The sequence below is a fragment of the Sus scrofa genome, chromosome 1 (assembly GCF_054392235.1).
Source record: "Sus scrofa isolate SSC_HxYL_T2T_F1_AM1 chromosome 1, Sscrofa_HxYL_maternal_Yorkshire_Landrace_v2.0, whole genome shotgun sequence".
NCBI classification, from domain to species: Eukaryota; Metazoa; Chordata; class Mammalia; order Artiodactyla; family Suidae; genus Sus; species Sus scrofa.
This window is the reverse complement of record NC_139383.1, coordinates 131,023,213-131,047,816: the sequence shown is the minus strand read 5'-3', so window position 1 is coordinate 131,047,816 and position 24,604 is coordinate 131,023,213. Positions and strand designations below refer to the sequence as shown.

At 37.7% G+C, this 24,604-nt stretch overlaps 1 protein-coding gene across 33 annotated transcripts in view; it reads right to left on the bottom strand.

Annotated features, from left to right (window-relative positions):
- Positions 1-24,604, bottom strand: part of ATP8B4 (ATPase phospholipid transporting 8B4 (putative)) — a 263,719-nt gene that overhangs the window by 198,722 nt on the left and 40,393 nt on the right. For 18 of the 33 annotated variants that reach the window (XR_014811506.1, XR_014811513.1, XR_014811512.1 and 15 more), the window contains one exon: positions 21,869-21,927. The exons of 7 other annotated variants lie outside the window; for them this stretch is intronic. Coding sequence is in view for 7 of the 26 variants with exons in the window: in XM_084970388.1 (XP_084826514.1) it covers positions 21,869-21,927 (59 nt within the window). In the remaining 19 variants the exon portion in view is untranslated. Of the gene's footprint in view, positions 1-3,993; positions 4,129-13,836; positions 13,974-21,868; positions 21,928-24,604 lie in introns of those variants that run through there. 8 more of the 33 variants (XM_084970413.1, XM_084970438.1, XM_084970424.1 and 5 more) reach the window with 7 other exon arrangements.

Below are 24,604 nucleotides of genomic sequence, written 5' to 3'. Positions count from 1 at the left end.
ACAAATGATAATGAAGACACAACCTCTCAAAATCTATGGGATGCTGCGAAAACAGTGCTCAGAGGGAAATTTATAGCAATCCAGGCCTTTCTCAAAAAAGAAGAAAGATCCCAAATTGACAACTTAACCCTCCACCTAAATGAATTAGAAAAAGAAGAACAAAAAAGTCCTAAAGTCAGCAGAAGGAAGGAAATTATAAAGATCAAAGAAGAAATCAATAAAATAGAGACTCAAAAAACAATAGAGAAAATTAATAAAACCAAGAGCTGGTTCTTTGAAAAGGTGAACAAAATTGATAAACCCCTGGCCAGACTCACTAAAAAGAGGAGAGAAAGAACCCAAATCACCAAAATTATAAATGAAAAAGGAGAAATCACAACGGATACAGCAGAAATACAAAAAACCATAAGAGAATACTATGAACAACTATATGGCAATAAGTTTGACAATCTGGAAGAAATGGACAATTTTCTAGAATCTTACAGCCTGCCAAAACTGAATCAAGCAGAAACAGACCAACTGAACAGACCGATCACTAGAAATGAAATTGAAGAGGTCATAAAATCACTCCCTACAAATAAAAGTCCAGGACCAGATGGCTTCACAGGTGAATTCTATCAAACATATAAAGAGGAATTGGTGCCCATCCTCCTTAAACTCTTTCAAAAGGTTGAAGAAGAAGGAATACTCCCAAAGACATTCTATGAGGCCACCATCACCCTCATTCCAAAACCAGGCAGAGATACCACCAAAAAAGAAAACTATCGCCCAATATCATTGATGAATATAGATGCAAAAATTCTCAACAAAATCTTAGCCAACCGAATCCAACAACATATCAAAAAAATTATACACCATGACCAGGTTGGGTTCATCCCAGGTTCACAAGGATGGTTCAACATACGCAAATCAATCAACATCATACACCACATTAACAAAAAAAAAGTCAAAAATCATATGATCATCTCAATAGACGCAGAAAAAGCATTTGACAAAGTTCAACATCCATTCATGATCAAGACCCTCGCCAAAGTGGGTATAGAGGGAACATTCCTGAATATAATCAAAGCCATTTATGATAAACCCACAGCAAATATAATCCTCAATGGGGAAAAACTGAAAGCCTTCTCACTCAAATCTGGAACAAGACAGGGATGCCCACTCTCACCACTGCTCTTCAACATCGTTTTGGAAGTCTTAGCCACAGCAATTAGACAAACAAAAGAAATCAAAGGCATCCATATAGGAAGAGAAGAGATCAAACTGTCACTGTATGCAGATGACATGATTCTATACCTAGAAAACCCTAAGGACTCAACCCCAAAACTCCTTGAACTGATTAATAAATTCAGCAAAGTGGCAGGATATAAGATTAACATTCAGAAGTCAGTTGCATTTCTGTATACCAGCAATGAAACATTAGAAAAGGAATACAAAAATACGATACCTTTTAAAATTGTACCACACAAAATCAAATACCTAAGAATACACCTGACCAAAGAGGTAATGGACCTATACGCCGAGAACTATAAAACCTTAATCAAAGAAATCAAAGAAGATGTAAAGAAATGGAAAGATATTCCATGTTCCTGGATTGGAAAAATCAATATTGTGAAAATGGCCATCCTACCCAAAGCAATCTACAGATTCAATGCAATCCCTATCAAATTACCCATGACATTGTTCACAGAACTAGAACAAACAATCCAAACATTTATATGGAACAACAAAAGACCCAGAATCGCCAAAGCAATCCTGAGAAACAAAAACCAAGCAGGAGGCATAACTCTCCCAGACTTCAAGAAATACTACAAAGCCACAGTCATCAAAACAGTGTGGTACTGGTATCAAAACAGACAGACAGACCAATGGAACAGAATAGAGAACCCGGAAATAAACCCTGACACCTATGGTCAATTAATCTTTGACAAGGGAGGCAAGAACATAAAATGGGAAAAAGAAAGTCTATTCAGCAAGCATTGCTGGGAAACCTGGACAGCTGCATGCAAAGCAATGAAACTAGAACACACCCTCACACCATGCACAAAAATAAACTCAAAATGGCAGAAAGACTTAAATATACGACAGGACACCATCAAACTCCTAGAAGAAAACATAGGCAAAACACTCTCTGACATCAACATCATGAATATTTTCTCAGGTCAGTCTCCCAAAGCAATAGAAATTAGAGCAAAAATAAACCCATGGGACCTCATCAAACTGAAAAGCTTTTGCACAGCAAAGGAAACCCAAAAGAAAACAAAAAGACAACTTACAGAATGGGAGAAAATAGTTTCAAATGATGCAACTGACAAGGGCTTAATCTCTAGAATATATAAGCAACTTATACAACTCAACAGCAAAAAAACCAATCAATCAATGGAAAAATGGGCAAAAGATCTGAATAGACATTTCTCCAAAGAAGATATACAGATGGCCAACAAACACATGAAAAAATGCTCCACATCGCTGATTATAAGAGAAATGCAAATCAAAACTACCATGAGATACCACCTCACACCAGTCAGAATGGCCATCATTAATAAATCCACAAATAACAAGTGCTGGAGGGGCTGTGGAGAAAAGGGAACCCTCCTGCACTGTTGGTGGGAATGTAAACTGGTACAGCCACTATGGAGAACAGTTTGGAGATACCTTAGAAATCTATACATAGACCTTCCATATGACCCTGCAATCCCACTCTTGGGCATCTATCCGGACAAAGCTCTACTTAAAAGAGACACATGCACCCGCATGTTCATTGCAGCCCTATTCACAATAGCCAGGACATGGAAACAATCCAAATGTCCATCGACAGAGGATTGGATTCGGAAGATGTGGTATATATACACGATGGAATACTACTCAGCCATAAAAAAGGATGACATCATGCCATTTGCAGCAACATGGATGGAACTAGAGAATCTCATACTGAGTGAAATGAGCCAGAAAGACAAAGACAAATACCATATGATATCACTTATAACTGGAATCTAATATCCAGCACAAATGAACATCTCCTCAGAAAAGAAAATCATGGACTTGGAGAAGAGACTTGTGGTTGCCTGATGGGAGGGGGAGGGAGTGGGAGGGATCGGGAGCTTGGGCTTATCAGTCACAACCTAGAATAGATTTACAAGGAGATCCCGCTGAATAGCATTGAGAACTATGTCTAGATACTCATGTTGCAACAGAAGAAATGGTGGGGGAAAAACTGTAATGGTAATGTATACATGTAAGGATAACCTGACCCCCTTGCTGTACAGTGGGAAAATAAAATTAAAAAAAAAAATTAAAGACAAAGTACTGAAAGTAGCTAGAAAAAAGAAACAAAAAACATATAAGGGAACCCCAATAAGGTTATTAGCAGAATTTCAGCAGAAACTCTGGAGTCCAGAAGGGAGTGGCACAATTTATTTAAAGCGATGAAAGGAAAAAAACAAGATTACTCTACCCAGCAAGGCTCTCATTCAGATTTGAAGGAGAAATAAAAGCTTTACAGACAATCAAAAGCTAAGAGAATTCAGCACCACTAAACCAGCTTCACAGTAAATACTAAAGGAACTTCTCTAGGTGGAAAAGAAAAGGCCACAACTAGAAACAAAAGTACTACAAATGGCAAGGCTTACCAGGAAAGGCATACAAACAGTAAAGGTAGGAAATCATCCACACATAAATATGCCATCAAAATCAAAAATCACGAGAAGAGGACAGTACAAATGCAGGACACTGGAGATATACTTGCAATTAAGAGACCAACAACTTAAACAATCTTATACATAAATCCTATATGAAAACTTCAGGGTAACGATAAACCAAAAATCTACATCTGATACACAAACAAATAAGAAAAAGCAACTCAAATACGACACTAAAGATAGTCATCAAATCACAGGAGAAGAGAACAAGGGAAGAGGGAAGAAAAAAGAGCAAGAAAAACAAGTCCAAAACAATTAATAAAATGGCAATAAGAACAGACATATCAATAATTACCTTAAATGTAAATGGACTAAATGCCCCAACCAAAAGACTTAAACTGGCTCAATAGATACAAAAATAAGTCCCATATATATGCTGTCTTCAAGAGATCCACTTCACTTCTAGTGACACATACAAATTGAAAGTGAGGAGTTCCTGTCGTAGCTCAGTGGTTAACAATCCGACTAAGAATCATGAGGTTCTTAACGAATCGATCCCTGGCCTTGCTCGGTGGGTTAAGGATTGGGCATTGCTGTGAGCTGTGGTGTAGGTTGCAGACGCAGCTCGGATCCCACATTGCTGTAGCTCTGGCGTAGGCCAGTGGCTACAGCTCTGATTCAACCCCTAGCCTGGAACCTCCATATGTTGTGGGAATGGCCCAAAAAATGGCAAAAAAGAAAACTGAAGTAGCAATACTCATATAAGACAAAATAGACCTTAAAATAAAGAATATTATGAGAGACAAAGAAAGATATTACATAATGATCAAGGGGTCAATCTAAGAAGAAGAAATAACAATTGTAAATATATATGCACCCAACATAGGATCACCTCAATGTACAAGGCAAATGCTAACAAACTTAAAAGGAGAAATTGACAATAATGCTATAATAGTGAGGGACATTAACAAACCATTTACTGCAATGGACAGATCATCCAGACAGAAAATCAACAAGGAAACACAGGCTCTAAATGAAGCATTAGACCAGATGTACTTAATAGATTATTTATAGAACATTCCATCCAAAAGTAACAGAATACAAATATTTCTCAAGTGCACATGGAAGATTCTCTAGGATTGATCATATTCTGGGTCACAAATCAAGCCTCAGTAACTGTAAAAAAAATTGAAATATATCAAGCATCTTTTCTGGCCACAATGCTATGCAACTGGAAATCAACAACAAGAAAAAACTGCAAAAAACATAAACACGTGGAGACTCAACAACATGCTACTAAACAACCAATGGATCACTAAAGAAATCAAAGAGGAAATTCAAAAATACCTATAGACAAACAATAACAAAGATACCACACTCCAAAATCTATGGGATGAAGCAAAAGCCATTCTAAGAGGAAAGTATACAGCAATACAAGCCCACCTCAGGAAACAAGAAAAAGCTCAAATAAACAAGCTAACTTTACATTGAAAGCAACTAGAGAGAGAGAAGAACAGACAAGACCTAAAGTTATCAGAAGGAAAGAAATCATTAAAGATCAGAGCAGAAATCAATGAAATAGAAACAAAGAAAACCATAGAAAAGATCAATGAAACGAAAAGCTGGTTCTTTGAAAAGATCAACAAAATTGATAAACCCTTAGCCAGACTTATCAAGAAAAAAAGACAGAGGACTCAAATCAATAAAATTAGAAATGAAAAAGGAGAAGTCACAACAGGCATCACAAAAAATACAAAGGATCTTAAGAGACTACTACATTCAACTATATGCCAATGAAATGGATAACCTAGAAGAAATGGACAAATTCTTAGAAAGGTGCAATCTTCCAAGACTAAACCAAGATGAAATAGAAAGATGAATGGCCCAATAGCAAGTACTGAAAATGAAACTGTGATTTTAAAACTTCCAACAAATAAAAGTTCAGGACCAGACAGCTTCACAGGTGAATTCTATCAAACATTTAGAGAAGAGCTAACACCTCTCCTTCTGAAACTATTTCAAAAAATTGCACAGGAAGGAACACTCCCAAACTCATTCTATGAGGTCACCATCACCCTGATATCAAAACCAGACAAAGATACCACAAAAAAAGACTGATGAACATAGATGCAAAAATCCTCAACAAAATGCTAGCAAATCAAATCCAACAATACATTAAAAAGATTGTACATAATTATCAAGTGGGATTTATCCCAGGGATGTGAGGATTGAGTGGGATTTATCCCAGGGATGCAAGGATTCTTCAACATCCTGCAAGTCACTCACAAATACACCACATTAAACTGATGAGTAGAAAAAATATGATCCTCTCAATAGGTGCAGAAAAAGTCTTTGACAAAATCGAACACAAATTTCTGACAAAAACCCTTCAGAAAGTGTGCATAAAGGGAACATACCTCAACATAATAAAGGCCATATGTGACAAACCCAAAGCTAACATCATTCTCAATGGTGAAAAGATGAAAGAGTTCCCGCTGGGATCAGAAACAAGACAAGAATGTCCACTCTCGCCACTACTGTTCAACATAGTTTTGGAAGTCCTAGACATGGTAATTAGAGAAGAAAAAGAAATAAAAGGAAACCAAATTGGAAAGGAAGAAGTAAAACTATCACTATTTTCAGAGGACATGATATTATACCTAGAGAATCCTAAAGACTCTACCAGAAAACTGTTACAGCTCATCCACGAATTTGGCAAAGTTGTAGGATACAAAACCAATACACAGAAATCGACAGCGTTTCTATATACTAACAATGAAAAAGCAGAAAAGGAAATTAGGGAAGCAATCCTGTTTACCATTGATTCAAAAAGAATAAAATACCTAGGAGTAAACCTACCTAAAGAGACTAAAAGACCTGTACTCTGAAAACTTTAAGATGCTAATCAAAGAAATCAAATATGACACAAACAGAAGGAAATACATACCATGCTCTTGGATTGGAAGAGTTAATATTATCAAAATGACTATACTACCCAAGGCAATCGACAGATTCAATGCAATCCCTATCAAATACCAAGGACATTTTTCACAGAACTTGAACAAAATATTTTAAAGTTTGTTTGGAAGCCAAAAGACCTAGATTAGCCAAAGACATCCTGAAAAAGAAAAATGGAGCTGGAGGAATCAGGCTCCCGGTCTTCAGACTATACTACAAAACAAAAGTCATCAAAACTGTATGGTACTGGCACAAAGACAGAAATAGAGATCAGTGGAACAGGATAGAAAGCCCAGAATTAAACCCACGCACCTATAGTCAACTAATCTATGACGAAGGAGGCAAGAATATACAATGGCGAAAAGACAGTCCCTTCAAGGAGTGGGGCTGGGAAAACAGGACAGTCACATGTAAATGAGTGAAATTAGAACACTCCCTAACACCATACACAAAAATAAACTCCAAATGGATTACAGACCTAGATATAAGACCAGACACTATAAAACTTTTAGAGGAAAACATAGGCCTAACACTCTCAGACATAAGCCACAGCAATATCTTCTCACATCCACCTCCTAGATTAATGACAATAAAAACAAAAATAAACAAATGGGACCTAATTAAACTGAAAAGTTTCTGCATAGTGAAGGAAACCCTAAACAAATCTAAAAGACAACCCACAGAATGGAAAAAATATTTGCAAATGAAGAAACTGACAAGGGATTCACCCTCCAAAATTTATAAATAACACCCTCACTTCAATACTAAAAAACAAACAATCCCATCAAAAACTGGGCAGAAGATATAAACAGACAATTCTCCAATTGTCCAAGACATACAGATGGCCAAAAAAACACATGAAAAGATATTTGACATCATTAATTATTAGAGAAATGCAAATCAAAACTACTATGAGGTACCACCTCACACCAGCCAGAATGGCTCTGATCAAAAAGTCTACTGGAGTTCCCGTGGTGGCGCAGTGGTTAACGAATCTGACTAGTATCCATGAGCACGCAGGTTTGACCCCTGGCCTTGCTCAGTGGATTAAGGATCCAGCATTGCTGTGAGCTGTGGTGTAGGTCACAGACGCGGCTCAGATCCCGAGTTGCTGTGGCTGTGGTGTAGGCCAGTGGCTACAGCTCTGATTCAACCCCTAGCCTGGGAACCTCCATATGCCGCAAGAGTGGCCCAAGAAATGGCAAAAAGACCAAAAAAAAAAAAAAAAAAAAAAAAGTCTACAAACAATAAGTGCTGGAGAGGGTGTGGAAAAAAAGGGAACCCTATTACACTGATGTTGGGAATTTAAATTTGTGCAACCACTGTGGAAAACAGTAGGGAGATTTCTCAGAAAACTAAAAATAGAATTACCATTTGATCCAGCAATCCCACTCCTGGGCACCTATCCAGAGAAAATCATGACTCGAAAAGATACATGTATTCCAATGTTCATTGCTGCACTATTTTCAATAGCCAAGACATGGAACAACCTAAATGTCTATCTGCAGAGGACTGGATAAAGAAGTAGTGGCACACATATACAATAGAACATTACTCAGCCATTAAAAGGAAAGAAATAATGGCATTTGCAGCAACATGGATAGACCCAGAAATTATCATGCTAAGTGAAGTTAGTCAGACAGTGAGACACAAACATCATATGCTATCACTTACATGTTGAATCCAAAAAAAAGGACACAATGAACTTCTTTGTAGAACATATACTGACTCACAGACTTTGAAAAACTTATGGTTTCCAAAGGAAAAAGTTTGGGGGGTGGGGCTTGGGCTGGGGGTTTGGGATGGAAATCCTACAAAATTGGGTTGTGCTGATCATTGTACAACTATAAATGTAATAAAATTCATTGAGGAAAAAAAAATCAGGAGTCATTTCATGACAGTGGAAGACTATATGCAGTGCCCTCCCACTGAGGGTCGCCAATGGCACTACAAACAGGACAACGGACCTGAAGGGGGTAAAGGAGACCAAACAGAAGGCTGTGGCTATGGCATGTGGCCCAAAGCCTTTTTGAGAATGGCAAGAGCCCTGTGCTTGCTAATCAAATACATTTTTCCCTCCTCACCTCTTTGCTTTTGCCAAAATCTTCAGGGTATTCCTAACTGAAATAAGAGTAGAGGACCTGTCCAATGCTTCTGAAATGCAGATATGTATACAAGTCATTTGGAGGTTTTGTTCAAAGGCAGATTCTACCTCAAGAGTTTCCCCAATTAGGCCTGCAATTATGAATTTCTAACAAGCTCCAGGGAAGAAGATGACACTAGTTAGAGGTTCGCCTCTCATGAAGCAAAGTATTAAGTAGCCTCAAAGAGCTTTGATAAGCACAATTTTCTATGATATAAGAAAAAGTGTATGTATTTTTTAAAGAGCTGTAAATAATTTAGTTAAATGCGTACAAATCCAAACAAGTCCAATTTGTCACTACAGATTATGCAACTTGAGACATACTTGGGTTTACCAGTCGACTATGGAGCTGCATCACATCAGACCTGAACACAGGAATACCTTACAACAAGGCTGGGACTATCAAAAGAAAGTGTCCTTTTTACTCAGCTGCAGATATTATTCTAGATTTCTCCTTCAAGCCTTAGAAAAAATACACTGGATAAAAATAAAAATCAGAGATGCTTCTCATATCTTCAGTTAAAGCTCTGGCAAATAAAAAGATCATATCAAGCACAATGTTGGAAAACAAAAGACCATGTAAGAAATTCCACAGGTATGTGGAGACAAGGGGAAGCATTGCAGGAAGAGAATAAAATGGGGGGGGAGGTATTGCAGGGAGCAGGAGGAACTCTTTTATAGATGATAACATGCAAAATGTAAAAAGCTGATCATATGCACAGGAAATAACATACAGGCCCTGTAGAGGTTCAGGAATTTACTTATAATTATCTGTTCATAAAGCATAAATTCAGAACTATTCCCAATATCAAGAAATTTTATGTATTTACTTTTAATAATCACATATCTAAAATTCACTTTTGAATTAAACAACAAAAAATTCAATGGCCTTTCATACTCAAACCATTCAATTCCAGAATATCTCAGAACTTCTGAATGAGTATATCATTTTCTTCTGTTGGTTTAGTTTAGATGAGCTGAAAGGGATTGGTATTTGGCTTTTTGAGTAGCCAGTGGCTCCTCAAATCCAGACAGGGATTCGAAGTGCAGTGCCAACTGGTAGGTTTCCAAATCAAGTTAGGCCATTTCTATACTATATAAATACGACATGGTATTCTACCATTCTTTTATATTTTTCAAGACATTTATTACTGCTCTAAACAATTTTTTAGAAGAATTAACCTCTTATTAGAAAATTACCTTCCTTACCCAGATATAGTATGAAAATGTTAAATTATAAGTCTAACACCATTCATTTTTATACTTAATATTACAATGTCTTATACTATAATTTCATTTCTTCATATAAAATAATCTCGAAATCTCTAGGGGATAGCAAATTCCTAAGGGGCTAAAACCCTACTTTATACATTTTTAAGTCTCTAAAGCATTTAACAAAGTGATAAACACATACATTACTTAATACAAGGCTGATAAAAACATTTAAAAGTGAAAAATAATACATGAGGAAAAATCAGTTTATCAGGAAAAAAATGAGTTTATATAATTGTTAATAACTCACAACACAAACAAGTCATTTTCAGTACCCAATTACATTTGCCAAAGAAAGACTCTGGCATAAATGTAGGTTTTTCACATTTTTTTGCACATCATCTTCATGTAGTCCATTAACTTTTCCCTATCAGAGAGCGAGAGAAAAGAAAAAAAAAAATCAAACATTTCTTTAGCTTATTCTCTTACCTAGAAAAATCTGAACAAGGTTTTCTCTGCAAAACATTGAAGTCCAGCCCATTTGTACTTCTAACCTCAAAAATGTCTTGTTTAAAACAGTGGCATTTTTGTGGCATTTGGCCTACAGGAGTGTTTAAAACATTGCAGCATGGGACTACATGGTTTGCAAGAGTCATAGAAACATGACTTGGAAAGGAATCTTCAAAGTTCAAATATTCATTCTGTCCTTCTGCTTACATGTGGAAATCATCTAAACTGGCAGTATAATATATTGATTGATTGATTGATTTTTGGCCACAGCATACAGTGGCTTGATATGGGATCTGAGTTCCCAAAGGATTGAACCTGTGCCACAGCAGTGAAGGCCTAGATTTAATATTTCCAGATTTTTTTTTTTTTTTGTCTTTTCTAGGGCCACACCCGTGGCATATGGAGGTTACCAGGCTGGGGTCTAATCGGAGCTGTGGCTGCCAGCCTATGCCAGAGCCATAGCAACTTAGGATCCGAGCCATGTCTGCGACCTACACCACAGCTCACTGCAACGCCGGAACCTTAACCCACTGAGCAAGGCCAGGGATCAAACGCACAACCTCATGGTTCCTAGTCAGATTTGTTAACCACTGAGCCACAACAGGAACTCCCAATATTCCCAGATTTAATATTTAATTTTAAAGGCTTTCTGCTTGCTAAAATAAAGAGCAATAATATGGTATAATTAAACAAAAATTGGGTTGGCAGCCAGGAAATTTAACTATAAAAATTAGAAACTAGTGAAGGCAATAAGACATAATGATTAATGACCCAATGGCAACGTGTTAGGAGGCATTTAGTGATAAGGTACATGGCTCCATCCTCAACTGTGTTGTGCTCAAAATTTTAATTAATAACTTATATCAGTGATTCTTAACCTGGTTACCCATTAGAATCACATGGGGAGATTTTTCCTTTTATAATACCAGTGCCTGGACTCCACCCCCAAGAGCCTCTGATTTGATTGGTCCATTGGCTTAGATATCAGTGAAAATGCAGAAGATATGATCAGTAAGTCCCCATGGGACAGTAATGAAAGGGGCAGTTTAGTGGGTAAGTGCCTGTCCTACATACAACAAGCAGTTGCAGAGATAAATGTGGCACAGTCCTGGTTTTTAACAATGAAAATGAGGTTACTATAAAATCAATAGGAATCAATAATCACCAAAAAGCTAGTGCAATCTTTGGCTCCATTAATAATTCTTCTACTTCAAGCTGGTCAAATAACTTCTAGAATATCACTTGACTTTGGAGCAACCCACTTTAAGAAAGGATAGCAAAGCTAAAGTTCATTGAAAAGAAAGAGAACTGGAGATTACTGCTCTGGAGACTAGTCTACTCAGTGAACCTAGTAACAGAAGGGCTGTCACGTCAAACAGCAGACATGTTTGCTCTGTTTTGGTATCAGATGAAAAGCTAACTAATGGATAATAAAGAAAGAAGATATCCGTTAGGATCAATTGATGGAAAAACTGTCTAAAGATAGAAAAACATGCCAAGACAGAAAAGGCCCTTTTCAGAGGTGGTGAGTTTTCTCTTCCAGAGGAATACAAACACAGACTGGATATGTCATCAGTGAAAATTCTATACAGAGAGGTGGATGTAAAAGCATTAATGGATAATTCCACACTAAGAGTCTATGATGAACTTCAGCTAACTTCCTTACTCTACTAGTCAGGTTTTTCCCATTTGTTTAAAACAGGTCCTCTCACCTGCACTTTGGGGCTATTGGTGCAGGATGATGTCACCACCTGCAACATATCTAGATTGTTCCCAGATAGCCACAGCTATAATGATGTGACCTTGATTCACAGCAAACCTTACAACCAAAAAGCACACATACAATCCAGAACAACTAGGGATGCTGGAGATGTCAAATCAAGGTATCAACAGTTATAAATTTAGATCATGGGTCTAGATATAAGAATCTGATTGCTTTCCTCTGCACAATTCTTCAAATAACAGTCTTTCACCATTCAAGCCAGAACATTCTTACAAAGATATACATGCACTCTCACAACTACAACCTTTCTCACACACACATAAACATGCAACACACAAACATTTATACATATGGCCCCTAACCAACTCCTAGAATTATTTTAAAATTATATCTAGATTTAACTTTAATGTCTAAATAGTTTACTCTTGTTAGAAACTGCACATAGAAACTCAGATATAAAATTCAACAGTAATCTGAGCACTGGTTTTTTAATAGTAGACTTGAATTTGAAACTACACTGTTAACACAAGTGATTTGATTAATCTTTCCACAGCAAAATATAAAATATAAAACATCTTTTAAGAATATGATTCAGAGAAACAAAGTGTTTGATCCAATAAAGAAAATTACAAAACAGGATTAAAAACCACCTTGAGACCGTTAGGGTTGGTTGGTGGTTTTCCCCCTAACCTCTCAACTGTTACTGAACTTGCCCAATTGTATCCACATGATTGATTTATGGATTACTTTCATAAACCATGTGCCAACAAAGGAAACTGCAATTGTAGTTCTTGCTTCACACAGGAGCCTACTTTTCCTTCCTGCTCCCTCTTTTTGTTTCTCAGTCTTAGTTTAACTCTATTCCACCACAGCAAGCTACAATAGAAGTCTACAACTCTAACATTAAAATTAGCTTATTCAAACTCTTTTAATTTCAGTTACATATTGCTTGGAAGCTTTTAAATTTTATATCATTGAAATGAATAACCTAAAAGTAAAATAAATAAATAAATGAACAAACAAACCAAATCTATATGGCTTTACTTCAAATTTATATCAGATAGCAGATGGAATGAAACTAGTTTACAAAGATGCTAAAGTTATCTCAAGCCTGAAACAAGTAAATAACAAATATTTCAGAGTTTTAGAGCTTAACTGGGTTTTTTAGTTATCTTAACGTGCCATCTTAGAACATTTAGGGATAGGAATTCAGAGGCCAAAACAAAAGATTTAAGCAGATCAACCAAATGAAGGAAACAAAACAAAACAAAAAAATCAGACAAATGCTTAGTCAAGAATAGCACTACTTAAATAAATCAGATGTCAAAAAGATAAAATATTTATCCTTTTAAACTCTCAAATCCAGAATGAAAGAGAATTTGAGAGATGTCCAAAAATTATCTTTTCTCCTTCAAGCAAATTATTTATAAAAGAAAAATAAAAACCTCTGTCATGTAGAATGTAGAATAATTTACATGGATATTAACAGCATACAAAACAGAAGGCATTTTCAATGTTTGTTAAAAAGCCACTGTTACCATAGTAACACCCCAATACAAAAAAAAAGTAACAACCAGAAACCAATAACCAATACAAATAAATTACTGGCACTTTCACAACGAATTCCAACTTATCACAGTGTTTGTTATTACCTGTACTCTTCAGCTGGAGCCTAAATTGCTTTGGTTATGAGGCCTCTTGCTGAGGATCTACAGCAGCAACCAGGCTGCTCATGAAGAAAAGAAAGAGAGACCCAAATTTTCTAGCGTGCCAACCATCAAAGCAGGACTGGGATGTGTCCCAAGATGTTGCTATCCCAAGAGTGTCCCAGAGAAAATATTTAATTTTACTTTTCCACAGATTTTTTGTACTTGGGTAGCCAAAATGTGAGAAGACTGGTTCAAAAATGCTTCGTTTCAGTGAGCCTGAAAGCTTTTATACTCTTCTCTCCTTTTTCATTGCAAATTATTAAGTGGGCTACACCCCACTCCCTTCTTTTTTGCTTGTTTTTTCCCCTGCCCTCCCTGACTTCCAAACCCCACTTTCAAAAAGAACAAACTGCTTTCTTCAGGTCCTCCAATTGCTTCCTTGTGACTTAAAGATGTTTTGCCTCAGCTTTAAAAACTCATGAGTCCCTACCATCAGATATGGTTACCCATCCCTGTTTCCTGAAGGGCTCCTTCCTGACACCCCATGGCTGGCTCCCCTCTCACCCTCTTCTCTTTGCTCTCAGCAGCTCTCTGCTCCTTCTTGGGTCCTCTCCCTCCCCTTCTCTAACTTGTTGGAGAGCTTCCACCCCTACACCTTGCAGCCAACACTCCTTACCAAGTTCTCTTTTTCCCCTTGCTTTACCCTCCTTCCAACTGATATCTGCTAACCTCTAGCTCTAACCCCACCAAAGTGACATTCCATATCAACCTGGGCTTTCCATTTGGATATCCCATCTATATAACCTGGAGAGCTAATAAAATCCTTTTTCACTGGTGACCCCTCAGCTCCTGAGAGCCTCTTACCTCATATGCAAATTCTTTTAAACAGTCAGGTCTCAGCTACCTGAACTATAAGTTCCCATGACACACCCCCACCCCCAATTCAGTAGGACTTCAGAGCTTTGCTCCTGTCTCGCCTTTCTAAGGGTGGTGGTACAAATAAAGAAGCCAGGCTCAAATCATTTCCTGATTCCTCTGGCAACACTTCCTCAAATGCATTCACTCACCTTGAGTTTTCATTTCCCTAACATTTTGAGGCCACATCACACAATTAGAATTTAGCATTTCCTTTTCATTATTATCTAACATCAAATTTGTTCTTATGAACTGGTCTTCTCTTCTTGAGTAGATTATACATGCTCCTTGAAGGTCGAAAGCAGAATTTATACCCCTTTACTAGCCCCAGTAGGACTCAACACACTGCCAGTCAAGCAATAGGACCTTCTAGCACACATTTTGGGGCCTACCTAAAATTACCCTGCCCATCCCAGTTTCCTCATGCATTTTTACTCCTTTGAGCTTCACATTCTTTTCATAGGTTGCCTCAAAACTTCTTAGGAAAGTAGTTAAGTCAAACATACATATTGCTAGGCATGGGGCAGGCACATTGTGAACATACTGAATTTTTAAAATCATTTTTATTTCTATTTTTTAAAAAAGGACAATGAATCATCGATTCACCCACACACGCCGGAATAGAAAGTTTTGCCGTTATGCTAGTCTGGTCTCAGAGAAACACAGGCACATCATTACAGTGTGGGCCCAAAGAGGTCCAGTGACTGTCCAAGCTCACACACCCAGAATGATACTGGGCCAGCCATAATTTTCACTCCACTCTTAACCTCTTATTCTGAGTTAAAAGAGAAGTGATTGTGGAAACATACAAAGCCCCATTTAAATGGGTGGGAGGGAAATGGAAGGGGCTCATGTTGTAGGGCATCTTGGTGACATCACTGTAGCATTGACTGCTGAAAGTCAGCCATATGTCACAATGAATGAACACTTTTTGGAAAATCCAAATGGTCACTGTTCTACCAATCACAAAGCTCATGCAGGCACCAAGAGCTTCCATCCAGTAACTGTAACATCAACAAGACATCTCAAGATTCTAGGAATAAATTAAAGTGTTCAAATCACAATTTTTAGATGGAAGGCTTTCTTTAAAAGCATCCAAAACTACTTGGTTAAATTTTTGCCAACTTACATAAGCCTGTGCATTTCCTGAATAGGATCAATAATTCAGCTCAAGGAAAAAACCCTTTAAATCAAACATCCATATGAATATATCCATTCTTTTTTCCCATATAAATTATTACAAACTATTGAGTAGATTTTAACACAACATTGTAAATCAACCATACTCCAATAATATTCAAATTTATTTTTAAGAACCTCAGGTATGAAAAAAACAGGAAAAAAAAAAAACCTTTAGAAATTTCCCATCTACCTTCGTGCATGAAATATACTCATAAAAGTTTTACTAAGTGTTCAGATTTACTGAACTTTCAGAGTTTAAGGCAGGATAACTTTCTCAGCACTCAGATGAGTTCATCTCCCTTCCAAACCTTGTTAGAGATCAAAAGACTTGAATGAGGATAGAGCATGCCTGTGCTGATGTGAGAAAGAAAAAGAACAGGAACTAGTGGGAATCACTATTTTCCAACATTTCTTCATTTCTAAATGAAGTCAGAAAATAACTATAATTAATCTAACACTTTTTCTAACATTTTTTGACATCAACACATTTTAATACAATTACAACTGTTTTTACTACTTCTACCATTTGCTTTGAAATCCTTTTAATAGGAATCATGAGTGGCCGGCTGGCTCACTCTCACGCTTTTCTAACATTTTTAACATTAACATATTTTAATACAACAAATGTTCTCGTAACTTCTATTATTCATTCCTATTATTAACCAAGAAAACTTTGAACTCCTTTCTAATGAGAATAATAATTCTAGCACTTGGCTTGCAATCCCTCCTCTCCAGTCCCACTTGGTTTTATACGTCTTGGCAGCCTGAAATCCCACTTGTAGTTTTATGTTTTCCACCTTCCAGTTTTCACAATATCATGTCTCATTTGCCAATTAATTTCACTTAGAGTCATTATCCTTGTCTTTCACTTGTGTTCTAAGTCCATTATCCCTTAAAAGTACTTTTGATCATTTTTTTAAGCCTGTGCTCTGTCCTGTAAAGTACTTTGAAGCTTAAGGTTTGTTGATAAAATAAGGTTCTCTAGGTATCAAAATTATCTTCCCTCAGCCTTCAAAGAGAAAAGTTTGCTTGGCCAGCCTTTGTTTTTGTAATCATACCATTTATCTGAGTTTTGTGTAGATTTTTTCTCCCAAGTTCTCATCTACAAATGCTCAGGGTAAAGATTTAAGGTCATTCTTAGACTCATATTTGTAAAATTTTCTATCTTCTTTTCTGCTTTGGTCTTTAGAGTATAAAAATTTTACTTTACCATCAGGTCTGTAGAGAAGCAGAGCTGATTCAAGGGATTTGATTTTGGGGCGGGGGTTGTGATGGTTGTTGCTGTTTTTCAAGACTGGTCAAAAGGGCAGTGGGGTATCATGGGAAAAAAAAAAACAGGCTTTGAATCTGACCTATCTCAATTAGCATTCTACTAATATTAGCTGTGTGACCTCAGACAAGTTACAAAATGGAGCCCATCTTCATCCCTCAGGGTTTTGTGGAAGATTTGCTATGTGTACAAAGCACCTGGTACACAGTTAGACTCACAGCTGTAAAGCCATTATCCAGCTGTGTGACCTCAGGTAAGCCACTTAAGTGAGATCTCCATGCATCAATGTTTTCATATGTTAAAGTAAGGTATTTAAATGTGCTCTTTTACAGAACTGTCAGGTAAAATTAGTTTAATATAATAGAATGCTTAGAACCCTGCCTTTCATCTGGTATGCACTATATATATGTAAGCTATTATTATTATCAGACTTCATTGTTTTTACCATCACTGTTAACCATATATCTGTCAATATCCACACTGAGAAAGGCAGGAGTATTTCCTGAACTCATCAAAGGCTTTACACAGAGTAGGTAATCAATAATACCTAATCAAATTATGATCACTTCCATATGGCTTATGTGGCAGGTGCAGGGGGATGGTCACTACCACTACAGTTATTACACTGTTAGTCGTCTTGTTCTAGATGCACTTATATCTCTGCTATTGTATCATCTGCATAATTTATCAGCAATTCCCACACCTTCTGTATCACAGGTGTGCTAATTTTTTGGCATGATACCCAACTTTAGTCAATTTCTCAGTATCTTCCTAATTTTATTGTCATTTATATCTTACTTTATCCAGTACTTTATAGAGAATCTAAAATTTATTGTGCATATCTGCCCACAGCCATGTGAGGTTTAAGAGAAAAATCTATATCAAAAGTTTAAGACAAAAAAAAATAAAATAAAATAAAATAAAAGGAGTTCCCGTCGTGGCGCAGTGGTTAACGAATCCGACTAGGAACCATGAGGTTGCGGGTTCGGTCCCTGCCCTTGCTCAGTGGGTTAACGATCCGGCGTTGCCGTGAGCTGTGGTGTAGGTTGCAGACGCGGCTCGGATCCCACGTTGCTGTGGCTCTGGCGTAGGCCGGTGGCTACAGCTCCGATTGGACCCCTAGCCTGGGAACCTCCATATGCCGCGGGAGCGGCCCAAGGAATAGCAACAATAACAACAACAACAACAACAAAGACAAAAGACAAAAAAAATAAATAAATAAATAAATAAATAAAAATAAAAAATAAAAAAAATAAAAGCCCAGAGTCTGGAGCTCCCATCGTGGCACAGTGGAAACGAATCCAACTAGGAACCATGAGGTTGTGGGTTCAATCCCTGGCCTCGCTCTGTGGGTTAAGAATCTGGCTTTGAAAAAAAAAAAAAGAAAAAAAAAAAAAAAAAGTTTAGCACAGGGCCATGTATCCAGTAAGCATCTAATATATATTGGCTAGTTTTACTATTATCAAATATTTATATAAATTTCATTTAATCCTTTGGTAAAGAAGCCTATGAGGAAACTCTCCCATTCCACAGAAGAAATTAATTGATACTCAAAGAAAGAAAGAAATTGAGATCACATTTTAAATTTCTTAGCATTGAGAGAGGAAGGATTCAAACTACTGTCTATTTTATCCCCACTCTTTCCACTACATTTGAGGAAGCTTCATTGTTTTTACTTTCATCTTTATTTGCTTATATATATATTTATTCCTATATATGTATATGTGTATGTGTGTATATATATATATATGACTTTTAGCTTATTCCCATCTCCTTTCCAGCCTTTAGGGGGCAATATCACTTCTTCAACTATTATGAGCATTATCCATGAGATCTGTTGAGACCTCTTCAAATCCATTTCCATTTGAAGTAATACACTTTAAATCTAAGCAAGTCTGAGAAAAGGGACCCTGTGTTCTGCCTTTCTTAAAAGAATAGTCCATGTAGGAGGTGCTTTAAAAATCCTTAAAAATCAGATATATATAGATTCAAATTTTATCTCTAAAAGACTAGCTTATAGGGTCATTGCCTATGATTCTACTTCCATCCCTTCAATATGAAATAAATGCTTTCATTAGCCCCAATTTGTATCTGAATAGACTGATGCTGAGATGGGTGCCACTGCTCACTGTATGGCCAGACATCCTGTTAGGAGTTCCCAAATAAATCCACCACCAGCCACGCAGTGAGAATCTTGCCTATTCCAGGAGAACCTGGCTCATCTCCTCCGAGCCACAGTAAGGTCATTAGACCTAAGATACTCATGCCCCTCTCTGTTCTGCAGCTTTTCTTTCTCATGTCTTGTTATTCCTGATTTTGCCAGCCCATAAATGGGTTCTGCTTTTTTCTTTATTATGTTTTAACTCAGGGACTGAGCCACCTGGTTCCACTGGCTACAGCTGCAGAATATTGTTCTACTGCCTTGCCATTGTTAGGAAGCCCAATAGAAAGCACAGGTTCAGCCACACATCTGTGTGCTTTTGTTTAATATTATGCAAGCTCAAGAGAAAATAATCTCTGGAAACAGACTCACATACTTTGAAAAACTTATGGTTACCAAAAGAGACAGGTGAGGAGGTGGGAAGAATGGACTGAGGGTTTGGGATTGGCATATGCAAATGAGGCATATGGAATGATTGGCCGACAGGGACCTGCTGTATAGCACAGAGAACGCTACCCAGGATTCTGTGATAATCTATGTGGGAAAAGAATCTGCAAGAGAATGCATATGTATAATGGCTTACTTTGTTGTACAGAAGAAATTATCACAACCTTGTAAATCAACTATATTTCAATGAAACTTTAAAAAACAAAGAATTAGTAGCAAAAAACAAAAAGAAAAGAAAATCATCTTTGTATCACTGGCATGTAACTATTGAAGAAACATCTGATGTAATCATGGCAAATTGTTGACATCCATTCAGTCTGAGTAATGGGCACACAGGTGACATTATTTCCTATACTTTTCTCTAAGTTTTAAATATTTCATAAATCAAGTTAAAATAACTATAAACATAAAAGACTGTATCATCCTTCAAAATGCAAACAAAATATGGCTTTCCTCATATAGTAACTACTCCTAGAATGAAAATACATTGAAAAATAAGGAAATATAGCCAAGTACTTAAATGTATAATTACCCAATTGTAGATGACTTATACTGGTTCCCTCTGACCCCCAACTATGGTCTTAAAATGGACACGTCTACCCCTCTGAATTAGGGTTTGGTGGTCAAGGCTTTCAAGGGTTATCCTCTAGAGTTAAAGAACTGGCTGTATAAAGGATAGAAAGGCATAGGGCCAAGTCTGATGAAGACCAGAAGGGCTAAATGACTAGATGCCAGGAGGCTGCACAGAGTGGCATTAATCACCATGGAGACATTAGTCTCCCCATCCCCTACCCCAGGGTACAAAGCATATTCATCCACCTCCCGAGAGGAATTCCTTCTCTCAAGGGCAGACTGACTTTAACAAAGCTTACAAGATTGATGAATAAAATCAGAGTTCCAATATATTACTTTACAATGAGACATCTGTTACAGAGGCCATGGGCTGACTCCATAGGGACCCTTAAAATGAACATCAAACTATTATCACAAGTTTACATGATTAGCACAGCATAAGAGGAGCTGTCAGCTATCTCTGTTGGTAACAAGCTATAAGAGCCCGATGTGTCCATCCCCCCCATATGGAAAAGAACTGCCAATAGCAACAAGATATGAACAACAATCCATTAGGCAAAATTCTCTCTCCTCTGGCTAGTTCCTGGATGGACACTGCCAAAGTGTGTTCCATGACACATTTCTATGCCTTAATAGTCATCAAATCCCTCTGTGAATTGGGACTTTCTTTCATTAATATGCTGGTATACTCAAACATAGCAGGTCTTACAGGCCACAGGTCACCTACACTATCAATTCTAACAGCTATCTTTCTTAGAATTTATTTAAAAAAATTAAAAAAACAAAAAACAAAAAACCTCCATGTAGCAACTTAGGTTGAATGAAGGAAAGATGAGATTTTTATAAGGGCCCATGATATAATTCATGAAGTGTTCACCAATATATCCTAAATTCCTAGAATAGTGCCAGTAGTAGACTCTCAAGAAGTATTTCTTATGGAAGTGGAGAAAACCCTCATTTTAAAAAAAGTAGTTCAGTACAAGCTTGAATCTCCACACATTTTAACTAATCATTCTCACTGCTCACTTGGTAAATACAGTCATTCAGGTCTGAGAATTTTCTCCTACATGTATTTTTCCATATTCAGCCTGAGTTGCTTACAGAAAAATCCCAAAATGTTACTCATCACCCAGCAGCCACAACTACCATTTCCTTCACCAGGTACAACCACAAAGGCCTGTTTTCATAGTATTCTTACATTTTCCTCATGTCCAGTGGGCACCAAAACAAAATAAGCATCAATTCTTATGAAAGAAGGTACTTTATCTTATTCTCATACCAATTTGAATACCAACCACTCGGAGCAGAATGGAAGTAAATGGATAAACATTACTAAAATCTGAATTTATAGAAATATATGGCACCTTCCTACTAAAAATATGCCAACAAAGTTTTCACTAAAGTCACAGTTCTAGAAGGCATGAATCCTACTATCCCTAAGGTAAGACCTTCCCCCACCATGTGTGTGCTATGTGTATTTTACTCACTGTGTACTGGAACTTCTCATTATATTCACGGTCATTGGCTTTTACTATCCGTTCTGCTTCTAAAGAGAAAGAGGAATCAGGTATGAAATTAAATTTTCAACCGAAAGCAACATACAACTCATTAAACTAACTTCACATAGGTTACTCTGATTGTCATCAAGGTTGCTAGAATTCTTTCCTTTGAAATTTGAAGGGCATTGGTTTTTCCAGCCCAAATGTTGGAACATATGTTGGAAAGTTCCAAAATGGAAAGCTGAAATGTTTCTCATTGTCTTTAGATGCCAGCCATAAAGCAAAACATTATGTGCCTCCAATTTCTATATCCCTTCAACTCCATAAAGACTCAGTTAACTTCAAGTGGTTCCTAAAAGAGAAGGAGCTGCCAAAATCAGATCCCATACTGGGAAGGATTTTTTTCTTTTTCTTTTTTCTTTTTTTGCTACAAAGTCACAAGACATAACATAGCCAAATAAAACCATACTAAAGTCAAAGTTAGTCATGAAGCCAAAGCCTTATGGTCATGAAGCCAAAGGTGGTAGAACCTGTGCATATTGAGAGGAATTCCACATCTTCAGGTGACTGAGACCTGCCCTTAATTAGAAGCAGCCAAAAAACAAAACCTCTTCTGAAACCGAATTCAGAGTTCCAGTACAAGGCAGCAACTTAGGAAGATCCTAAACTCACATCCTCCCATAGACATGCAGAATCTGCAACTATATCTGGAACAATTTCTTCTGGAAAAAAAAAAAACTAAAAACTAGCTTAGTGACCCCTTCACATCAGGCAAACAAGAGGGAAACCAATCAAAACAGGTAGGAAAGACTGAGACACACTCTCATTATAAACTCCACCCCAAGACAAAGCTGGAGGGAACTCAAATCCCAGAATTTCAACCCAAGGAGCAAAGGGTTCATACCCCACATGGGACACCCCAACCTTAAGACAGGCACCTGAGAGACACCACCAAAGCATCTGCTTTGAAGACTGGGGCTATGACAAACAGAGGAAGAGTTCTTCAAGTACCCACAGGCAGACTCACTCACCTCTGGGCCCAGCACAGAAGCAACCCTTTGAAAAGCACCCAAAAAAGACTCACTTGCTAATTTTAAAGCATTTATCTGATGGGCAATGACCTCTGGGTACCACGGTCCCTACCTTCTTTCTGATGGGTACCACCTCCCTACCTTCTTTCTGCCTGGCTCATTTGGGAAGATGCCTTCTTTTTTTTTCCTTCTTTCTTCTTTTTCTTCTTTTTTCTTGTCCTTTTTTTCTTATTTTTCTTTTTTTTTTCCCAGTGGATGCCATCTTTGCACTATTCCCACCACACTCCAGAGTCCAGGATCTCATGGAAGGAGCATCTACACATATCCAGTGCCCCAGTTTTTACATCTGGTGACCTGGTTTTTACAGCTGCCACCCAGAGAACACTCCTTGATCCCCTGGCTCTGAAGGCTGTGGGCTTGTGTTCCTGGATCTCACAGGACTGTAACAATCAGAGATTCTGTTCTTGGCAGGCTACCACCCCCAGGGTGCTGTACAGACAGCAGACAGAAACACATTTACAGTCTTTCTGAGAAAGAGGCCTATTTGCTTGTCCAAAATCTTTGGCCTGTGGAACAGGCTTCTAGTTTGGTACTCTTACAGTTGGCTATGGAGGGGCTCTCGGGAAGCTGATGGATGTAATCTTTGCACTCTGCCTCACTCTGGCTCACCAGTATCTTCCAGAAAGGAGTTTATGCCCTTCTCTGGTGCCCCAATTTGTGTGGCTACTGCCAAGGGACACCTCTACATCACCTGAAAGCAAGTACAAATAATAAAAAAAAAAATAGGACAACAAACCCAAAGATTATCATAGTGCAGAAAATAAAATTTATAGAAGACAAGAAAAAACAGTGCCCCAGAAATACCAGCAGAGCATGTTTTTGTAGTAAGGGTGGCAAGTTCTTTCTCCATGTGTCCTATATCTGGAGTTTACAAAGGAGGAATGGTGGAATAATGAAAGTTATGGAAAGGTCAGGCAAGTAACCACCAGATGTCAAAGTTGGACTCTCCTAATGACCGATTTAACCATCTCAACCTGGGAGTTCCTTCATCCCACAACTCTCCACCTGGGTAAGTGACAGGTTGGGACAAGTATAGGGATGGGACAAGAGTTTGACTTTAGAGAAGGCACTGACAAGCATGAATACAGAGGAGGCTGGAAAGTGGAAAGTAACTCGGAGGCATGTACCAGGGATAAGGAAAGGAAGAGTAAGGGAAGAGCAGAGACAGGAGAGCCAGAAGTAGATGGGAGATGAGAACAGTGAAGGAGATGAAGAGGGAAAGAGGGAAGATAGGAACATATCTTACCACCTGCTCCCTGTATGCCAGGCACCATAAATTATAAGAACTGACCACTTTCTCCCAAAGTCCAAGAGGAATCTAAATGGCTCTCCGCCCCTGTGGCTCCGCTTTCAAGGTGAAATTCATCTCAAGGACTGCTCCTAACAAATGATACCTGGTCTTTGGTTATGGTTAGGCTCCCACCATTTGTAAAGTGCTTATCTGTTTGACATCCACCTACATGGATCTACCATCTAATAAAGTCAATTCCCTCTGTGTAACTCTGAAATTGAGAACCTGCCAGGAAGCAACCTCTCAACCTACCATCCCCTGAAAGAGAGATTTCAAATTTAGGCCATAAAAGCACCATCCTCTTTTTCTTGCTGAGTCCCCAACAAAAAGCAAAAATATCAA